At 40.2% G+C, this 22,617-nt stretch overlaps 1 protein-coding gene across 1 annotated transcript in view; it reads right to left on the reverse strand.

Moving 5' to 3' along the window:
• The window catches only part of ABRAXAS2 (abraxas 2, BRISC complex subunit), a 28,606-nt gene extending 12,187 nt beyond the window's left edge, over nucleotides 1-16,419 (reverse strand). The window contains exons 1-5 of the mRNA XM_074960018.1: nucleotides 16,311-16,419; nucleotides 13,636-13,726; nucleotides 9,165-9,201; nucleotides 3,501-3,567; nucleotides 503-693 (exon numbers count right to left, since the gene is read on the reverse strand). Coding sequence (XP_074816119.1) covers nucleotides 503-693; nucleotides 3,501-3,567; nucleotides 9,165-9,201; nucleotides 13,636-13,726; nucleotides 16,311-16,382 — 458 coding nt within the window. The 5' untranslated portion in view covers nucleotides 16,383-16,419. The remainder of the gene's footprint in view (nucleotides 1-502; nucleotides 694-3,500; nucleotides 3,568-9,164; nucleotides 9,202-13,635; nucleotides 13,727-16,310) is intronic.
• Between the last annotated feature and the right edge of the window lie 6,198 nt (nucleotides 16,420-22,617).

The raw sequence follows: 22,617 nt of genomic DNA on the forward strand, positions 1-22,617 counted from the left end.
TGGGGAGGGGGGCAGCAGAGGAGGGGCTGGGAGCTAGCCTCCCTGGCTGGGAGCTCAGGGGCTGGGCAGGACGGTCCCGCGGGCTGTAGTTTGCCCACCTCCGCCCTAAATTGTCAACTGTGGACTAATCAGACTATTGTAGGTGCAGAAAGGAAGCCACATTCCCAGCTCAGAAATTTTGGAGACGCAAAGCCATACTGACTTCTCATTTCTCTTTAGAAACAATTTTTTCAAGGTCTATTTTTAGTCTAAAAAATTTATTGACTGAAAAATAACTTTCCATTGTCCTGACTGAATCTTAGTTTCATTTATGAATTGCTTCCAGAGAAAAACATGCTACCCTATTTTATTATGTATGTACATAAAAACCAGACTTTGACCAGTCAACAATTGCTTTCAGTATAGATATTTTTTAAAATAGTTCTTAATGCTATTAGGAATTTTAATAAAGAGTATAATTACAACCACACTGTGGTAGCTGATGTGAACCCGGACTGTTTACCTTCGGTTTGGTCTAAAGAGCACATACTCTAAAGCATGTGTTGAGTTATTTGCAGTCGAGATGAAGCTGAAGAGAAGGAAGACAAGGTCGGGCACTCCAAGAATGTGTGTCAGCTGTTTATGGATGATGTGCTCTCTATATGACATTTGTTGCTGAGTGTTTCTCCTAAATCTGTACCATCCAATAACATTCTGTAATGAAAGTAAAGAAGAGAAAAACAAAGTATCAATGGAGAGATAAAAGATTCATAGTTTTATCTGTTGAAGCTCAAAGTATGGCTAATGTAGTTAAGAAACAAATTCTGACAACTATAGAATTCTGAATTATTGTAGATTGCTTGCATTTTACACAGACTATCACTAATGCCACGTCTGAAAGTTTAAGTGGTTTATTGTTACAAACCTTTTTCTAGAAGAAAGAATAAATTAATTCTCTTCATGCTATCTAGGAACCCACTTATAATGGAAGGTTATATTTTAGAGGCAAGTCTCAGAGTATCTTCTCTTTGTTGCTACTTGCTCAGTTTTCAAACCTGGCAGCTTTTTTTATTTTGAGGATTGTTGCAACAGACTATTCACTTGTGTTGCACTTTTGAGATACATTTTCAATGACATGCATCAGAGAACAGAATTGCAAATTTATGTTTATTCACAGGAGCTGTGGGATTAATCTGCTGTGTATAGTGCTGAAATGATCCCTTTGAGCATTTAATTCTGACATACTTGTATGTACTGCAGATAACATCCATCTAGTAATTCATTTGTTATACCAAATACTAACATGTACTTAACTTCATAATTTACATGCTAGTTTACATGAAATAAAGGGACAATAATGCAGAAAGTTAGCTCATTACCAGAACCTGGCTCAGTAAGAGCCACGAGAGTACACAGAATTATAAAGAAAATGTCTATACATTCAAAAAGAATAAAGTGGATTCCACACATTAACTGTCAATGCACAACACTTGTATTAAATACAAAAACCCATACGCAAATATTACTCAGTCTTTTTCCAATCAAACCTCTACTGCTGTGGATTGTGATGAAGCTCAACTAGCAATCAGCTGAATCCAGGATATTTACTAACTGCATTTTTATTTTAGTTGTTGTCCTGGTAACTTAATGGCATTAAGAATCCATTAAATTTAAATCTGGAGTGCTGAGTCACATGACACTTAAAAGCTTTTCCCCTTCTCAAGTCTATCTACTTTCAGATGGCAGATAATGCATCTTCACTGACAGTCTGAAACTGACCTATATCTCAACAAAATAAAACTCAGCTGAAAAGTTGGGGTCTTGATTTGAAAATGTACACTACAGGCTTAAAGAAAAGAAAATGCCAGACAGTTTTAATAAAGTGTTTTCTGCTTTATCTCCTGAAGAGGAACTGAAAGACTGAAACGTCTCTCATTCTTTCAACAGTTGAGAACATCTTGTTCACACGCACCATATTCATACTGTTCTGTGCTGGAGTTATGTGCCTATAGAATCAAATGTCGGAGACGGGAAAGACCCATGTGATCATTACTAGACATAAGACATAGTTGAGGCAACTGCTTTTGTTGGAGCAAACTGACAAGAAATAAATGGTTACAGGGAACTAAAAGTAGATTTGTGGCGCAGGAACTGGTACTGAAATAATTGTTTAGTTAGAACAGATAACTTAGATATTCTCTTCACTGTAGAGAGTTAATTTGAGTTATAATTTCAGTGTTGCCCCAACTTTAGGCCTGTCCACACTCAAAAGCTCTTACCTTAGGCTGGCTAGACAGTCAGGGGATATAGGTTACAGCTTGAGTTTGCACAACTTGCCAGGTGCTAATACAACATTCGAGCTATGAAAAGTAGGTGAGAGCAACCACACTGCAAAATAACCAAGCCACGTTAACTCAAAAAGAGTTAAGTCTGCAGTGAAGACATACTCTAAGACAAGGGTAGTCAATAAGTGGACCGTGGGCCAAACCCAGACTGCCAGATGCTTTTGAACTGACCGTGAAATCTTTTTGTGTACTTATTATCATCATCATTATTGTAATTGTGGTATGAAAAATATTTCTCTGGAGTCTGGACCTTGACCATACCGTGACCAAGAAATTTGGACCTTGACCAAAAATAATTGATTATCCTTGCTCTAAAAATTGCTTGTCTCCAATCTGAAGCTCAGTTCTGCTCTTTAGGACATCAGATCTGTTAAAAACGTCTGAAACAAGTATTTGCTAATTGTTAAGATACAGTACTAACAAGTTTTAAATTTGTGTTGAAAATGAGCCATTGGTAAGAGTTTGATACTCCTCTCTTGGTCAACTGTAGAAACTTAAAACATTTTAAATATAGTACTGAATGTGCTAATAGCAAAGTACAGTTGAATAAGAGTACACTAGTTTAATAATAGCTACTTTGTGAGGCAATATTGTTTCAGTTTAAAAATATTTCAGATGGTGGAAATCTTTGAATTCCAAGGCTGTTTGTCAACCTTTCTAATAAATCTATAATTATTTTTAAGCAGGAGTATCTGAACATTTTCACAGTAACTGCTCTTGGATTAAATGAGCATTTCACATAAACTCTCTTTTCTGTTGGCCAACGTTGCACAGTGCAGTCATTATTATGCAAGTCTAACTCAGCCATTGGTTGGTGACAGTAGGTTAATACTGTACTAGTTATTAATTTCTGGGGACCTGAACTTAAATCTAAGGTTTCATGTGAGCATGAATTTGGTCCTTCCCTAGTTAAAATTAGCAGACTCACAAAACTGACAAAATAATTGGCATGATTGATAGCCTCTTCACAGGATAAACTCAACCCTGGTATTGCCAAAGATGATGCGAGTCAAGATAAACTGGCAGATTTGAAAAAGAAAGCACTTGTCCCAGGCAGTACGTTCAGTTGCTCATTTGTATGAGCCCCAAGTTTCATTTTTTCCTGTTTGTAGACCCTATATGCTATAAAAAGGGGGAAAAAATAAAACAAATGTAGAAGAATATAGTAAAACTTACTTTTCTTCGATCTTTAAGAATTCTGTCCAAACTCTCCTCATTAACTTTGCCTGCATAGTCATAAAAGCTTAAACCAAAACGGAAAAAAAATATAGGTACAGTTTACAGACCATTCACATGTCATTTTGGTAAACATACAGTACTTCAATTAATCTTTAGATACTATCTCATAATTCAGCCACAGAATACTAAGCAGCTTTACATTTATCCAATGCAGCAATTTAGCAACATGGTGCCGAGACCACTAACGGTGAAAAAACAATATGCCTTGTTTTAACTACTGGTTTAAAAAAATCTTCAGTATTGTTGCACCCAACAGCTAGGTGGCAATTATTTCATTGGCAACCCCTTCTACAAGGAGTATGTAGCTGGACTGCATAAGTTTCCTCTGACTAGCTCTTGAAAAACCCTATGTTTGGATGTCTGGGTTCTCCACCTGCTAAATGGGAAGGAGAGAAAGAACAGCAATTTTATATTTCAATTAAAAAATATGGAAACACCTTTTCAGGCTGCAGTCCTGCAATCAGATCTACATGGGCGGACCCTTATACCTGTGAAGTTCCACTGAAGTCCACAGTTATCCATGCAAGTGTAAGGGTGTGCCCATATGGCTCCATTTGCACGACTGGGGCCTAAGTCAATAACAAAACATGAATTCAAATGGTTTACACATTTCAAAACATGGGAAAAACATTTGAAAATCGATTCCTCCTTCACTTACCTGCCAAGTCTTTAGTCTCTTTCAAGAGCTGATATCACTAACTCCTAAAGCAGTGCAGGAAAACACTCTGATTTAGAGGTCTATGATCTCAACTCTTGTCAGGGAAAAACAAAATCCTGAACTCAGTACTTGGCCAGTAAATAAAGGTGGAACTATATGTTGTTTTAAGATGCAAGTTATTTTGAATCTTAAGACTAATATTTCATTATGAATGTGGAATCCTGAATAATTTAATTACATAATCCTTTCAGTTCACCTTTAAAATGTTTAAGCTTTCTTTCATGTAAAGTGGCATCTAATCCCATAAGTCTGTTTTCTATAGTTCATGGAATCATCATTCCTACATACAAGGATGATGATACCCAGCAATTATTGTAAAAAATTGAGCAACTTCATTTGCAAACTGTTTTGCTACAGGAAAATGGCCTTTTTAGAACCCTTATTTTTGGCTCAGTTCCCACAACTTGGGAAATGCACTGCAACCAAACCCAACCTATTCAATAGCAGCAAGGCCACAGCTGTTCTTTTCAAAGAGCACAGGGTGGATCAGCTGTAGGCCTCCTTATGACTGACTACATTTAAGTCAAGAAGCTTTGGTAGTGTGCCAAAACTGTTTTTGTATGTGAAGGTTAAAGGAAGAGCAACACATACTGAGCACTGCTACTGATGAGTAGTATATGCACTTTGAACGTCAGAGCAGCCATACTGGGTCTGACCAATGGTCCATCTAGCTCAATATCCTGTCTTCTGACAGTGGCTGGTGCCAAATGCTTCCCAGGGAATGAACAGAACAAAGCAATTTATTGAGTGATCCATCCTATTGTCCAGTCCCAGCTTCTGGCCATCAGAAATTTAGCGACACGCAGAGAATGGGATAGCATCCCTGAACATCCTGGCTCATAACCATTGATGGACCTATCCTTCATAAACTTATCTAATTCTCTTCTGAATACAGTTATACTTTTGACCTTTACAGCATCCCTGGCAACGAGTTCCACAAGTTGACAATGCGCTGTGAGGGGTAATACTTCCTTTCGTTTCTTTTAAATCTGCTATCAATTTTGCTGGGTGACCCCTATTCACTTTCTCCATAGCATTCATGATTTTATAGAACTCTATCATATCCCTCCTTAGCCATCTCTTTTCTAAGATGAAAAGTCCCAGTCTTCTGAATCTCCCCTCATACGGAAGCTGTTAGAAAATATACCTTTGTTGCACTTTTCTGTACTTTTTTCAATTCTAATATACCTTTCTTGAGATGGGGCAACCAGAACTGAAGATAGTATTCAAAGTGTGGCTGTACCATGGATTCATATAGTGACAGCATTATGATATTTTCTGTCTTATCTACTTCTTTCCTAATAGTTCCTAACAATTTTAGCTTTTTTGACTGCTGCTGCACATTGAGTGGATGTTTTCAGAGAACCACCCATGACTTTAAGGACATTTTCTTATGTGTTAACAGGTAATTTAGACCCATCATTTTGTACGTATAGTTGAGATTATGTTTTCCAATACACATTATTTTGCATTTATCAACATTGAATTTCATCTGCCATTTTGTTGCCCAGGCACCCAGTTTTCTGAGATCCCTTTGTAACTTTCTGCTGTCAGCTTTGGACTTAACTATCTTGAGTAATTTTGTATTGTCTGAAAGCTTTGCCATCTCACTGTTTACCCCCCTTTTCCAGATCATTTATGAGTATGCTGAACAGCATTAGTTCCAGTACAGATCCTTAGGGGACCTCGCTCTTTACCTCTCTCCACTGTGAAAACTGACAATTTATTCCTGCCCTTTGTTGCCTGTCTTTTAATCAGTTACTGATCCACGAGATGACCTTCCCTCTTATACCACGACTGCCTGCTTTACTTAAGAGCCTTTGGGGAACGTTGTCAAAGACTTTGAGTCTAAAGTACACTATATCAACTGGATCACCACTGTCCACATGCTTGTTGACCCTCTCAAAGAATTCTAATAGATTGGTGGGGCATGATTTCCTTTTACAAAAGTTGTGTTTACTCTTCCCCAACATATTATGTTCATCTATGTGTTGGATAATTCTGTTCTTTACTATAGCTTCAACCAATTTGCCTGGTACTGAAGTTAGGCTTTAATGGCCTGTAATTGCCAGGATTGCTTCTGGAATTTTTTTTTTTTAAAATTGGCATTATATTGCTGTCAGTCAGTCATCTTGTACAGAGACTTAAGCAATAGGTAACATACTACAGTCAGTAGTTCTAAAATTTCATATTTGAATTCCCTTGGGTAAACACTATCTGCTCCTCGTGACTTATTACTGATTAATTTATCAACTTCTTCCAAAACCACCTCTGACACCTCAATCTGGGACAGTTCCTCACATTTGTCAACTACAAAGAATGGCTCAGATGTGGGAATCTCCCTCACATCCTCTGTAGTGGAGACTGATGAAAAGAATTCATTTAGCTTCTCCACAACAGCCTTCTCTGAATACTCCTTTAGCATTCCCATCATTCAGTGGCCCCACTGAATATTTGGCAAGCTTCTTGCTTCTGACATATTTGAAGTTTTGCTGTTAGTTTCTATGCCTTTTGCTAGTTGCTCTTCAAATTCTTTTTTGGCCTGGCTATTTGCACTTTTACTTTTGACTTGCCAGAGTTTATGCTCCTTTGTTTTACTGAGTAGGTTTTGACTTCCAATTTTTAAAGGATGCCTTTTTGCCTCTACCCGCCTCTTTTACTCCGCTGCTTGGCCATGATGGCATTTTTTAAATCCTCTTACTTTTTAATTTTTTTTAAATTGGGGGTATACATATAGTTGGAGCCGCTATTATGGGGTCTTTCAAAAGTTTCCATGCAGCTTGCAGGCATTTCACTCTTACAACTCTTTCTTCTAATTTCTGTTTAACTAGGCTCCTCATATTTGTGTAGTTCCCCTTTTTGAAGTTAAATGCTACTGTGGTGGGTTTCTTTGGTATTTTCCCTGCACAATTTAATTACATTATGGTCGCCATTATTGAGTGGCTCAGCTATATTCACATCTTGGACCAGATCCTGTGTGCTACTTATGACTAAATCAAGAACTGCTTCTCCTCTTGTAGGTTCCAGAAGTAGCTCCAAGAAATAGTCATTAATGGCGTCTAGAAATGTTATCTTTGCATCCCATTCTGAGGTGACATGCTCCCAGGCAATATGGGGATAGTTGAAATCCCCCATTATTATTGGTTTACTGTTTTCATAGCCTCTCTAATCTCCCTGAGCATTTCACAATCACCACCATCACTCCGGTGAGGTGGTCCGCAATATGTTCCTACTTCTATACTCTTATTATTCAAGCATGGAATTTCTATCCAGAGAGATTCTATTATACGGTTTGAATCATTTAACATTTTTACTATATTTGGGTCTATGCTTTCTTTCACATACAATGCTACTCCCACACCAACGCAATCCACTCTGTCATTCCTATATATTTTGTACCATGGTATACCAGGTCCCACTGATTATCATAATTCCTACCAAGTTTCTGTGATGTCTATTATATTAATATCTTCATTTAATACCAGGCACTCATGTTCATCCATCTATTTAGAATTCTTGCATTTGTATATAAGCACAATATTTAGCTGTCTACCATCATGTGATGTAACTGAATGGGACTCTTCGTTTGACTGTTCCTCTTCAGTTCCTACCTGTACTTCATCAACTTCTATTCTCTCTTCTCTACTAGGATATAGAGTACCACCTTTAATAAATCCTCCCCTAAGGATGTGTCTGTACTTAAGACTCTCTTGGAGTTCAAAAGCAACTGAATATATTTGTAAAGAAGTCACACTGTGAAATATACAGGCCTGTGTCCCTTTCTGACTCAACTAATAGTAATCAACTAATTGGGAAGATGATTGTAAGAACATGATTTCAGCTCTGAGGTATACTGCATGAAGCAGCACCAGGGACCAATGCATGGACATCCGAAAAAGACCAGCCAGATACTGGCACGTAACCTGAGATGTGGAGAGTCTTGCACATAAATCACAGGGATGAGACTATTCCCTTCTGTAATTATCAGACAGCAAATCAGACTGCAGCATCTGTTTTTTAATATAATAAATGTCAATCATGACACTTGCGGCCCATTCCTTAGTAAATCTGTGGAAATCTCCAAATAAAAACAAATGTGTGGAACATAACCAGGGATTATTTCTAAAAATGCAACTTCTAAACACATACTATAGATAGTAATTTAGAAGCCACCTTTGCTTAGTAACTGCAGTCTACATGAGAAAATTAGATTTAACACAGTCTGAGTCTTCTAAATGAAGATATATAGAGCTAGATTCCCTTTTACATTCTGGCAGTGCAGAGAGGCCAGACATCAGCTTGATCTAGCCAGCTGAAAATTCCTCTGGCATGGGAGAATAATTGGCTGACGCAATGTCATCATTCTTGGCTCCTACGCCACTCCCTGGGCCTGGTCTAGGGGTCATCTGGGGTGAGAGTGACCAGAGTGTGCAGCACATCTATTCCCTAGGTCTCTTGGGGACAAACTGGCATAGGTTAAAGCAGTCCAAATGATTCTCCAACCTATACTACGGTGCAGCTCCACCTCAACTATCAGGGAGCCAAGACCAGATCCTTCACTGCCACCACTCTCTAATATATCAAATGAAAATTCAAAACAGGAAAGAATCTGGGCCATGGTATCTCCACATACTTTGCTGATATGTGCTTTTTAAACTAAAACTCTACATTAAAATGGTGTTAGTACAGCTTTCAAAGGATGTTTTCTGTGTCACAGTGGGAGCCATTTAGCCATATTACTATAATACAACCACATAAAGAGCAGTTTCAAATGTTACTATATACATTTGACACACTAATGTATTTCAATGAGCTACCTATCTTTATGTGCCGGATTCACCCAACAGTGGAATCAGTACAGTGAAACAACAGAAACAGCTTACCTAAAGAGTTTTGAACAAGGCTCGTGGTCATGGATTTCTGTAATAAAAAAAAAAGAAAGTATCTGTCCCAGCAGCTCAAAACCCAGAGAAAACTGTGGTGGTGTACAATTGCACAATTTCTTCTAAATCTCCAACAACAAACAATATCATATACAATACACTGCTGTCAGTCTGTGGGCAACTTCTGACAACAAGAATTGCCCCCCTGTAGGGTGAGAGAGTAGTCTTTCTGTCTAAGAATGCATTATACTGAGCATAATGAACCTAGGGAACATGTAAGTGAACCTAGTAATCACATTTTAAAATATTCTTCTATGGGTGTTAAGTATCTAATATATTGCTGAGTTTTCAGATTCATTTGCTTTTAGATGTACCTTCCTATAGTAGTCTGTTTACAGTTGTTCAGTAATGGTGCAGTGACAGATAGAAAAATGTGTAGGAAGCAAACATAACAGTTAGATGTGACAAATTAACCAAATTGGAGGAAGGGAAATACAGATTAATGACCTAAAAAAGAAGATGGTAAGCACCACCTGGCATCACTGCTTTCCTGTCACTTTAGCCAATGTGACAGGTTTCAGAGTAGCAGCCGTGTTTGTCTGTATTTGCAAAAAGAAAAGGCGTATTTGTGGCACCTTAGAGACTAACCAATTTATTTGAGCATAAGCTTTCGTGAGCTACAGCTCACTTCATCGGATGCAACCGATGAAGTGAGCTGTAGCTCACGAAAGCTTATGCTCAAATAAATTGGTTAGTCTCTAAGGTGCCACAAATACGCCTTTTCTTTTAGCCAATGTGATTACAACTAAACAAAGTCACTGCATTATTTTTTCTTCTGATTTTAAGAATTAGTAACAAATATTTCCTAAGATTCACATTTAAGCAGCAAAGGTTATAAAAGATCTGTGCTGTGGGGCAAGAATGGGAAAATAATTAAAAAGCCCATAAATTATTATATCTATCTTTTCAACATGAATCAAAGTTTGTTTGTTTCTGTGCTTTAGGTACTTGTACCAAGTATCCTTCTAGTTATGACTTTTTAATCAGCTACTGTTTATCTTTTATTTGCATTTTTCTCTACCAATCCCTTCTAGCGCTTCTGTCTTAAGTATTCTTAAGTCCCTTATTCTTTCCTTAGATTCAGCAGCATTTATACAGAAATAATATTTTGAGCTCTGCCAAAGTGAGCACTTAGCAGTAACTTTGCTTGGTACCTTCCTCCCTGAAGAGTAATTCATCACTTGCTGTTCTGAAAGCCTCAGGAGTTTGCTCACAACTTCAGCAATTTCAGATCAATCAAACCACAATCTCCAAGAACAGACTTTACACATTAACCTCTCACTATATTCAGACACTGCCAAAATAAGTCTCTGCACATCAATGTATGTTTGTGCTTCCAGAGATTTCAACTTGTTTTTGGCTACAACAGGGATGCAGCTGTGAAAGTAACATTTTTATTTAATTGCAAACCAAAGATAACTTAATGCCAATTCCAGATTTACAGCCTGACATTCTTGAGTCTCATGGTAATGATTTGCTAAACAAAGCCAGTAAATAATATAATACCAGCATACAATGTAATTACCTCTGTCAAGGTTCCTTTCCCACTCTGAACTCTAGGGTACAGATGTGGGGACCTGCATGAAAACCTCCTAAGCTTACTTTTACCAGCTTCGGTTAAAACTTCCCCAAGGTACAAATTAATTTTATCCTTTGTCCTTGGAATATCCACTGCCACCACCAAACTCTAACTGGGTTTACTGGAAAACGTAGTTTGGACATGTCTTTCCCCCCAAAATCCTCCCAACCCTTGCACCCCACTTCCTGGGAAAGGTTTGGTAAAAATCCTCACCAATTTGCATAGGTGACCACAGACCCAAACCCTTGGATCTTAGAACAATGAAAAAGCATTCAGTTTTCTTATAAGAAGACTTTTAATAGAAGTAAAGTAATCACCTCTGTAAAATCAGGATGGTAGATACCTTACAGGGTAATTAGATTCAAAACATAGAGAATCCCTCTAGGCAAAACCTTAAGTTACACAAAAGACACACAGACACGAATATTCATTCTATTCAGCACAGCTATTTTCTCAGCCATTTAAAGAAATCATAATCTAATACATATCTAGCTAGATTACTTACTAAGTTCTAAGACTCCATTCCTGTTCTGTCCCCAGCCAAAGCATCATACAGACACAGACCCTTTGTTTTTCTCCCTCCTCCCAGCTTTTGAAAGTATCTTGTCTCCTCATTGGTCATTTTGGTTAGGTGCCATCGAGGTTACCTTTAGCTTCTTAACCCTTTACAGGTAAGAGGATTTTTCCTCTAGCCAGGAGGGATTTTAAAGGGGTTTACCCTTCCCTTTATATTTATGACAACCTCAAACAGCAGTACACATGCTAGAATTATTGGGAACATACACCTTGTTTTTTTCAGCTACATTGTTATATCTAGACCAGATCTAGGGCTTTCTTATAAAAACTGAAGCAGTGTGGTCTACTGGATAAAATGTAAGAGGTAACCCGGAATTCTTAAATTCTAGCTGTGCTTCTGTACAGTGACTAGCTGTATATCCTTGGGATATCACTAAACCTCTATTGTAGACCGAGAATTGATAAATGAGAATGATAAAACTACCGCACAACAGTGTTATGAGGCTTAATTTCTGTACACTACTTTCAGGCCTTAATACCAAGTTTTAAGTGATTTCTTCAACAGGAATTCACAAATCCTACATTTTGAACTATTATAATGTTCAAAAGAGCTCTTTTGATGGGGATAATTCCCTATTTTTTTCTAAAATACCAGTTACCTTGTTTGTGAATAACATATTGTAGAAGTTGTCTATTGACAGAAAAAAAGCAACCCATAATGCCACAACTATTTGGTGTGTGCACCTAGTGCTGAAACTGAAGTGTATTAATATGCTCTATTGTCATCAATGACTCAGATCAGTAACTGAGTTTGTATAATACAAATTTAAATGTGTCAGAGCAAATATATATTGAGAAGAAAATCAACAATTTTCCACTACCACACTTCCCCATCTCACACACACACAGTAACTTGTCTTTTTTCATGGTATCATGTATATCAGTTTAAACATGGACTAAAATGTAGGCCCTGTTCTGCAATCAACTCTGTGTTGGCCAATCCCTTACACCTGCACAGGACCTCGCTAAAGTCAATGAGGGTCTGCTGGCACATAGATCTGATTGCAGGACTGAGGATTTAGGCCTTAAAAACACCAACATCTTAAGACTGATAGAAATTTTAATGCATTTTTATTTTGATTTATACATGCATCCATTAAAAAGGACCACCTCCTTGACAATTCTTAAATATATTGCTATCAAACTGACCACTCCTCTTACTGCCCTTCAACCATTAATCAATATATTTACAACAGCCAACAATAACCCAGCAGCAAAAACCAGATCTTTAAAAGCTCCATTAGAATCATCTCATTTTGTCACAGCAAGCAAAAACAAATAAGCTTTGTGACATTACCCTGCAGTTCAATAAACAAGGCCTCGATCCTGTGCATATTTAAGCATCATCTCAACCTGACTGCCATGAGTAGCCCCTTTAAAAAAAAAATGGGGTTGCTCACAGTAGTCAAGTTAAGCATGTGTAAATGTTAGCAGGATCAAGGGCCAGGACTGTTTTGGTGTAAGAAATTAAATGAGTTCTAAACATTTTCTTGTAGTACTTACTGCAGTTAAACCCACTAGTCTATTTTCATTGTCTAGAAAAATGCAAAATAGTAAACAGGAAACCTAAACAGTTAATTAGTTGTTTAAAATACAATTTTAATGCGTTATTAGTAACATGGGTAAGGATTTTAAACGTATATGATTATGAATTTGACAATGCCCCTCTAACTACATTTTATTTAAAAAACAAAACAACAAAAATCCTGATAGATGGGATGGCGTCAGTATTGATGACTGATTTTTCAGCTATTTACCAAGAAAGAGAAAAATATTTTAGTGTCCCATAAAAAAACCCAGAAGTTAATGAAGACAGACACAAGGGAGCAAAAATAAAAAAAAAAAATCAAATTTGAAGCGTGTGGGTGGAATCACTTTCAAGATTAGGGCCTAAATTATTTCATTTTACAAAATCCAAGCTATTTGTGGAATTTACTGAATGGCTAAGATGAGTTACATTTAGTCTACAGAGAGGCACATCAAAAATGTATCCAGCAAAAGAACTGTTCCCTTTCCTCATGCTTCAGCCATATATGTACACACATGGTAGTAAATAAGAATATTTGGATAACAGTTCTTGGGAGGTTGTAAAACCTTGCCTTACCCTTACAGAAGAATTAGCAAAAATACCTATTTTTAAAAAGGAGAAAACTTTTTAAAAGTTTTTTCCTTTAAACAGAAAAAAAAATCCTTATTTATAAAAAAAAGTGAACTAGGCACCTCTTCCAGAATTTCTCAAAGCTTAGTACAACTTACCGATTACTTGCAGAAATTCAGTGTTGCTGATTTGTGAATCACTGATACTAAATGTCTCCTCTTGTCTTACCTCTCCCAGCAGAAATCCTTCCTGCAATTAAAAAAAAAGATGCAGACTAAAAACAGAAAGAACCCACTAGTATAATTTATTTGCAAGCACATTTAATAAAAAAATTAAATGTAAGACTGTTTGAAATTGACATGTTGATTTGAGCAACAACAAATGCAACTATCAGTAAATTCAACATTGCCTGATTCTAAGTTTCACTTAAGGCCCCTTTATGCAAATCTGGCAGTGTAAAGATGTGTTGAATGAGGCAGAAATTGCTTTTGAAGAATACTATCTTTGCAACTGTAAAACTTGTGTAAGGGCTCTATATGCACTTTGTTAACAATCCCGGTACAGGGGCCATGTTATGCGCATAATATGGAAATGGAGGTGGTGCAGCCAGAGAGCTGGTGCATCACAACTATTCTCTCCTTCCAAGGCCCACAGGAAACAGAGTGTACACTATAGAAGCCCTGAGGTTGCTCTATTTACACTTGATGCTGGGGCTGGGCACTTCCAGAAAACGGAAAACAGTGGTGAATTTAATAGGCAGGTTTCAAACAAACAAAAGGAGTACTTCTTCACACAACACATAGTCAACCTGTGGAACTTGTTGCCATGTGATGCTCTGAAGACCAAAAGTACAAATGGGTTCAAAAAAGAATTAGATAAATTCATGGAGAATACATCCATTAGCTAAGATGCTCCGGGACACAACCACATGCTCCAGGTGTCCCTAGACCACCAAATGTTAGAAGCTGGGACTAGCCACAGGGGATGGATTACTCTTAATTGTCCTGTTCTGTTCCTTCCCAGTGAAGCATTTGGAATCGGCCACTTTTGGAAGACAGGATACTGGGGTAGGTGGACGATTGCTCATACTGAGTCAGATCATTCTTTTGTAATTAAAGCCATCTTTCCCTCTCTGTTCCTATCCCAAGCACAGGAGTGGGATAACTGATAATCAGGCCCTATCAATATAAATAATGAAACAATAGGTTGCCATTTGTTTTTTTATGTTCAGATAAGTAGAGCAAATTTACATTACCTACCAGTGGATTAAAAGCTAATGTCAGCAAAGCCCTAAAACGCAAATATATATTGTTGCAATCCAGACTCTAGCTAATATTTTTAATGACTAGTGCTAGTACACTGTGAAGAATAAAGAGGTTTAATCCAGATGCGTATGTTTCCCCCCTTTTTATTGGTTTCAGAATAACAGCCGTGTTAGTCTGTATTCGCAAAAAAGAAAAGGAGTACTTGTGGCACCTTAGAGACTAACCAATTTATTTGAGCATAAGCTTTCGTGAGCTACAGCTCACTTCATCGGATGCACCTTTTTATTGACACCCACCCCAACTTTCAAGTACATGGCACATTGATACAAGGCCCTGATCCAGCAGCATTCACACAAATGCTTGACTTTATTAGAAAGTACTCACAGCAACAAAGTCAATGACATACATGTTTGCAGAATTCGGGCCTACATCAGACTGTCAATCAAAACCACACTCTTTAAAATGAAAGATCTACTTTCAAGGGTGAAAGACCTTTGCAGGCATTATAAAATCTCTATAATAAATTCTAGTAGTATGATAAAAAAGCTACATTTAATGTGTTTACTTTGTGCAACATGGTCAATAGAAAAGTTGATAATGCAACTGACAAACTCTCTTTAAATTTCTGCTTCTTGATTACATACATTTTACAATGAAAGTAGAGTGATAACTTGTATTAGGTTATCAAGTAAATTACAATACTCAAGGGATGGTCCAAGTAGGCAGTTTATTTAAATGAATTATGATCCAATGTCTATTGTATGCCAAAATGATTTTATGCAAGAAAGAGAAACTATGCACACTGCAGAGAATATTTTAAAAATAGTCTTTTATAAGAACAAAGTAGGCTTTTTAGAGTAATGAACTCAAGATATTAGGCAGCTTTTGGAAGCTAGCTTTTGGTTTAGCCACCTGTGAATGGCTTTCTGCGACTATGGCACCATACTATCCACCTGGTTAATGTCAGCAGGGGCATGTGGGGCACACAAGAGAAGATGGAGAACGGGATCCATTTCCTGAAAGTATTCAGACCAGAGTTAAACGAGAACCAGAACAACCAGAGAAATAAACATCCCTAGAGGCAGGACTGATGCACGACTGATGTCAGCAATGCACGGACATGCAAACGCCTAGTCTGGATTGCAACAACACACAACACTTTTAATGCCTACTGCTCTGTGTCGGGCCGAGGAGTTCAGTCCACCTGGGCTTCCCCCTTTTCCCTGTACACCCTCTGACTGATTCGTTAGACCAGTTGCGGGGGGGGGGGGGGAACATAAGAGACTCACTTCCCCAAGACCTTCACAACACCTAATCACAACATGCCCCCCCCCAACTCTGCCCCTCCACTTCCCTTACCCCCCCATCCCCTCACCCCCAGCCTGCCCCGGCGCAGAGGTGAGGCGAAGGCGGCCGGCTCGGGGAGAGCGGGCGGGGCAGGGGGCGCTAGGCCCAGGGCAAGCGGGCAGGGGTTCCCTGAAGCCCCCCTGCCCCAGTGGGGGGTGAGGAGCCCGTCTCCTTCCCGGCAGCTCCCCGGCGGGGAGCCGGACGCAGCCCCGGACACCTACGTGATCCGCGCTGCTGTTAGCGCTGTAGTAACAGACGGAACTGAACGTGTAGCCCGAAATGGAAGCCGCCATGATGGAGACCACCGCCGCTGCCGCTCCCACAAACCACCGCGCCGCCCCCTCCCACTGCCGCCCCGGCTTCCGGGAGCGCCGCGGGGATGCCTGGGAAATGTAGTTCCCCGCTGCCAGCCTCAACGCGCGGGCGACTGGGAGCGCTGAGAGCAGGTGCCGCACGGCCCTGGCGCGGCCACCAAGGGAGCTGGTGCCCCCCTCGCACAGTGCTTGGGGCCGCTGCCACCCTCACCTCGGCCCTGCCTGTCAATACCTCTCTCTATGCTCTCCTGGTCGTTACAAAAACTAATCTCCCCTCTGCTATTACTCGAGCCTTCTTGTCAATGGTTTGAGGTGGGCCACCCCCATCATTATGACAAAAGGGATTGTTCCTCCCTTGGTACCCCCGCCCCCCCGCTCCGTACGGCAACCCCCATCTTTTCAGGTGCTGTATATTTATAGCTGCTGCTGTATTTTCCACTCCGTGCATCTGATGAAGTGGGTTCCAGCCCATGAAAGCTTATGCCCAAATAAATGTGTTAGTCTCTAAGGTGCCACAAGGACTCCTCGTTGTTTTTACTACTAGTAACGATTGTCACTGTACTGCAGGGTATTATCACGCAATGCCCTAGCAGCGTGGGCGTGCACGGCGCTGTACGGAGCACGGGAATAGGTCACCGGGCAGTGCTCTAGCAGTGTCAGTGCACGCAGTGCCGTACGGAGCACGGGGACAGGTCACAAGGCAATGCCCTAGCAATGTGGGCGCGCACAGCGCTGTACAGAGCATGGGTACAGGTCGCCAGGCAATACGCTAGCAATGTGAGCGTGCACGGCGCTGTACGGAGCACGGGGACAGGTCGCCAGGCAATACGCTAGCAATGTGGGCATGCACAGTGCTGTACGGAGAATGGGAACGGCACCAGGCAATGCCCTAGCAGCCTAAGCAGCATCAGAGCACACAGTGCTGTACGGACCAAGGGAAGGTCACTAGGCATTGCCCTAGCAGCGTCAGCACCGTTTGTCCTAGTAGCATCTGTGCACACAACACTGTATAGACACGAGCCCAGGTCGCCAGGCATTGCCCCGGCAGCATCGGTGTACACGGTGCTGTACAGACCACAGGGACAGACCCACTTCATGTGCCCTGACCTGACTATGGAGTCATTAGACTGTCATCAGATAACCCATGGACATTTAGGCCCCTCTGCCCATGCTGTCTCTGGGCCTCAGACTTAAATATCACAGGTGACTAGACCTCAGCAGGGTAGGGACTGTGCCATTTTATGTTTGTGTAACCCTTCTGCCCATCAGAGTTGGCAGCAACAAGGGCCGGGTTCAGTATCTAGGGGTTCCATTCCAATAAAACAATGCAAAACCAGCTCGAGCCCCCACCCAGTGACCTGGGACAAACATACACCACCCCCACTGGGTGCCTCTAAGAGGCAATACTTCCTCTCTCACAAGCACAGAGTCTGAGCGTAGCAAAAGCCTTTTAATAACAGAGAGAAACAATGTGGCATTATGTTGGGGAAACACCACCAAAAGGATTCATAACACAACCCATGAACCAAAACCCACCCCAAGAAAATTGGGCCGCATCCTTTCCCTTTGGTTCTTGAGTCCAGCAACCCAAAAGTCCAACAACCCAAAAGTCTCTGTCCCTGATCAGTGCAGCCCCAGAGTTTGAAAGTTTATCTGCAGAGTTTTAACTCCCAACCTGGGTGGAAATGCGGGGGGCTAAGGGGCACCTTACGTGGTCCGAAGCCAACTGCCCAACCTCTCCGTGGGGCTCTGCTCCGCTCTGCTCCACCAGCCGCCCCACAAATTGCTCTGCCAGCCACTCCACTCCGCTCCGCCAGCTGTCCCGCGAGCGGCTCCCACCATCCCACAAACTGCTCCGCCAGCCCTCCCACCATCCGACGAACTGCTCCGCAATATATCTTCAGGCCCCCCTACTACTTAACACAACACTCAGTAATTTCAGCTCCTAGTAATTTTAGCTCTTTAGTGATTTCAGCATGTAGTAGGGAAGCCTCACTGCTGGTACACCATTGGCCCAAAGTGAATTCAGCTCAGTAACCTGTAACTAGACCCATAGTAGAATCAAAACTAGCTCTGATATTCCACCATGAAGAGGAAAAAGGTACAACTGGCATGTAAGACCTTCATCAGCAGACCCACCCCCACCATGCACTAATACCTATCCCCAACATCTCTCAATTCACTGGTTTTTGGAACCCATGACCCTTGCCTAGCAAGTGCTGCTTAGTTGATGGTGAGTCCCTCCATCATAACAAAAGGCCAAGTACAGTTCCACTGTCCTTGATTCACATAATCAGGATAATAACAGTTTATTCTTCCTGCCCCAATAACAGAGAAACTGGAGCTCCTACAGCAGCCAAAGTGACCATCTAGGCGCGGTGGATGTGCCTATGCAAATGAGATCAGTCCCTGAAGTTCTTTTCCATAACCCACCACGACTCACTACCAGATGTCAGGGTAGAGCTCATCCTGACTCTGCTTACATTTGCACAGCACCCAGTACAGTGGGGGTCCACATCAAGTCCCCTGGCCACTACTGTAATTAAAAATATTTAATAATCATTAATAATAAAACTGATGTAGTAATTTTAAAATCACAAAGGTTTCTATTTACCGTATGTTTTCATGAATATGTAGTACTGAAGGTTTTGGTTTTGGACGTATGGATGAACAATAGTCTAAGGAACCAAATTCTGTTTCCAGTTACACCTCAGGCCAACCCCACTGAAGTTAATGGAGTTACACAAACAGCAAAATCTGCCCCTCTGGTGGCAACAGCTATTTCCTGTGACAGGTTCCCCACAAAATAATGTACAGGTGACAGTGTGATTTTAATGGCACAGTCCAGTAACATGTCCATGCAGGGAGATGTGATTTCATATACAGTCGCATACAAAGTTCAACAAAACTTGTAAATGAGAAGTCAAAATCACAATATGTATCCCAGTAGAGGTGGTTTCACATGCAAACACTATTTTTTCTTTTTCATACTTACTTCTTTCACTCTTTTTTTTTAACCAAAGGGAATTAAATTAAGGATTCTTAATGTAACATTAAGATTAAGAGATTAAAGCCTGGAAACTCCAAATTAATCCATGTGGGCAGACCCTTATGCATGTGTATCACCCAAGTGAAGTCAATGGAGTTCTGCTTGTGCACAGTCTGCCTGGATCAGGACTGGGGCCCGAGTTAGTATAACAACAGCAACAAAAATGAAGAGGCCAAATTCAGAGAGAGTTGTGCATTCATATGCAAAAGCTAAATTAGTTCTAGGATTCCTACAGCCTCGTTCCTCATTCCTATTTTTGCTGTAAAAAGTATACTTTCAGGCTCCAATCTTGCAGAATCGAGGCCTAATATAGTACAGTAGAACCTCAGAGTTAGAACACCAGAGTTACAAACTGACCAGTCGACCACATACACGCAATTTGGAACCCGAAGTACACAGCAAGGCAGCAGCAGAGACAAAAAAAAAGAAAAAAAAAAGAGCAAATACAGTACAGTAGTGTGTTCAACAAAAACTACTAAAAATAGCTAAGTGGAAAGCAACATTTTTAATTGGCATAGTAAAGTTTCAAAGTTGTATTAAGTCAGTGTTCAGCTGTAAACTTTTGGAAGAACAACCATAACATATTGTTCAGAGTTACAAACATTTCAGAGTTGCGAACAACCTCCATTCCTGAGGTGTTCGTAACTCTGAGGTTGTACTGTAACATTTATAGGACCAATCCTGCAGACTACCAAATGTCGGTCAGACGACCATGAATTGCCCATGGAAACCAATGAGCTTCTCAAAACAGTAAACACTTATTGACACCCTTGAAACGACACAAGATAGTAAGCAGCACCCTTGATAGTGTTTGCAGAATGGAGCTTGATAGTGTCAAAACAGTTCAAGAGCTGTGCAAAAAGACTGAGTGAAGGCTGTTGTAGGCATAACTTTTCACTCTCCGGACATTTTTGTGCTTGATTTCTCTACTTAAATAGTGAATCGCTGTATGTTTGTACATTTAATGGACCTCTAGAATCTGATTCCCAAAACCATGTAATTCCTTGTGTTAGAAAACAAAAAGGCTGTGGCCTTCATCTTGCAAACCATTCCATGTGGGGGAATCCCTGTGATGATCAGATTGGGGGTCTGTGTGGGTCCTCCAGAGCAGACAATCTGGCAGTTTCGGGGTTTATCACTTTGATGCAATGTCCAGCTAGTTGCACCCATTTTTAGATTCCTAATTGCTTGTTTTTTGGAAAAGGTGCAAGTCCTGTCATATATTTCATTGTGTACACTTCTTCCTTTAGGGCAGTGGTTCCCAGACTTGTTCCGCCGCTTGTGCAGGGAAAGCCCCTGGCAGGCCGGGCCGGTTTGTCTACCTGCCGCGTCCGCAGGTTCAGCCGATCGCAGCTCCCAGTGGCCGCGGTTCGCTGCTCCAGGCCAATGGGACCTGCTGGAAACGGCAGCCAGTACGTCCCTCGGCCCGCGCCGCTTCCAGCAGCTCCCATTGGCCTGGAGCAGCGAACCACGGCCACTGGGAGCCACGATCGGCCGAACCTGCGGACATGGCAGATAAACAAATTAGCCCGGCCCGCCAAGGGATTTCCCTGAACAAGTGGCGGAACAAGTTTGGGAACCACTGCTTTAGGAAATATAAGTATTTATAGTATTTATTTATTTGTACACTTGATCTTTATAAAATTGTTATTTTTAATACAAGAATCAATACCTTTTTATTCAATACATAGATTTCAAATGCTCAATACTGGGAGATCTTAGGAGAAGCCTTTCAAAACTGAACCAATGTGTGAATGAATAATGAAAGAAAAAACATAGAGCAAGGAAACAGATTATTATAATCCTTTTAAAGCATGGAACAGATAAACAACAGCAAGGAAAATATTATTTAAAATGTGATGAAAAGTTCCTTTTAAAAGCTGATAATGCTGTGTGTGATAAGCCCAACACACTATAGAACAATGTTATCTCCAGGTCATTATTAAAGGGAATATATAATAGGTGTAGAATAAAAATAATATAGAAAATTATTATTTTTATTATGGATTCCTAGATGGTAAATGTACAGACAGATTAGATTCTATTTCTTTTCTAATTTAAGGCACTTACATTTTCATTTGCTATAAAACAGCAATTATATTTTTGATTAAGTTTCAAGCCCCATTCACTGTAGGTTATGCACTGTATTCATTGTTGAGTCTAAGAAATGTGTTTATATTTCCTGTCCCTTCACACACTAGTGATCCAAAGGAAATAGCAGAAATCCTTCTGATTGTGATCGTTGTAGATCATTCATGTGGGTCAGGTGGTCTAGGATTCAAAATCTGGTCATTTGGAGTCACATTATCCATTGAAAGCAAGACTATTTACTTTTAATCTGTTTAAATGACATGCTGGCATTTGTATATGATGATGGAAAAACAGGATAATTGTGTCTCTAAAACAAAACAATCACAGTTTAAGAGACAGATGGACAAAAGAATAGGACATAAAATTGGAGTTACACTAAGGATGAATTTGGTCTATTGAAGTACAGTATTAAAATAGCTATGACCTGATCCTGTTTGTGCAGTTAAGGGTTGCAGGATTGGATCTCTTAAATTTAGTCCTCTAATCTGCTAAAATATTAGTGGTGTAGCATTACTGCCAGGCCTACTGACTTTATGAAGCTTAAAATATAACTATTTAAAGCTCTTTAATGGCTTGAAAACCTAGGTCTGGAAAAAAGAAGCATATTCCATGGGACTGGTGTGGTTTTTTATGTGAATAACATAGGGTCCAATCCTGCACAATGCTAAATATCTCAAAATAGGCTCAACACTTTGCCAGATCAAGCCCGTTACCTATAAAGAAGCTTCCAGCATTGCTAAAATGTTCTGTATGCAAACACAACATGAGGGCTTTCTTGCCTCTGACTTTATTCCCCCCATGGACAGATATGGGGCTGTCCAAAATTTGCACATCTGAGTGAGGGTCATATTGGTAACTTCCCAGAAGCCTGATCTGCATAGAATAGAGCCCGTTGTATTTTCCTTCATCCTCTGTACACAGCTGCTTCTAAGCTGAATGGTTCCAGCCAGCTGGTTACAGAGATGGGGTAGACATAACTAAATTCAGAGTGTATTGGGATCTGTTGATTGGTCTGTCCCATGTCTAGCTACCCAATCTTTGCTAATTAGTAGTCTTCACTGCCTCTGCATCATC

This window comes from Natator depressus, chromosome 7 (assembly GCF_965152275.1).
Source record: "Natator depressus isolate rNatDep1 chromosome 7, rNatDep2.hap1, whole genome shotgun sequence".
NCBI classification, from domain to species: Eukaryota; Metazoa; Chordata; order Testudines; family Cheloniidae; genus Natator; species Natator depressus.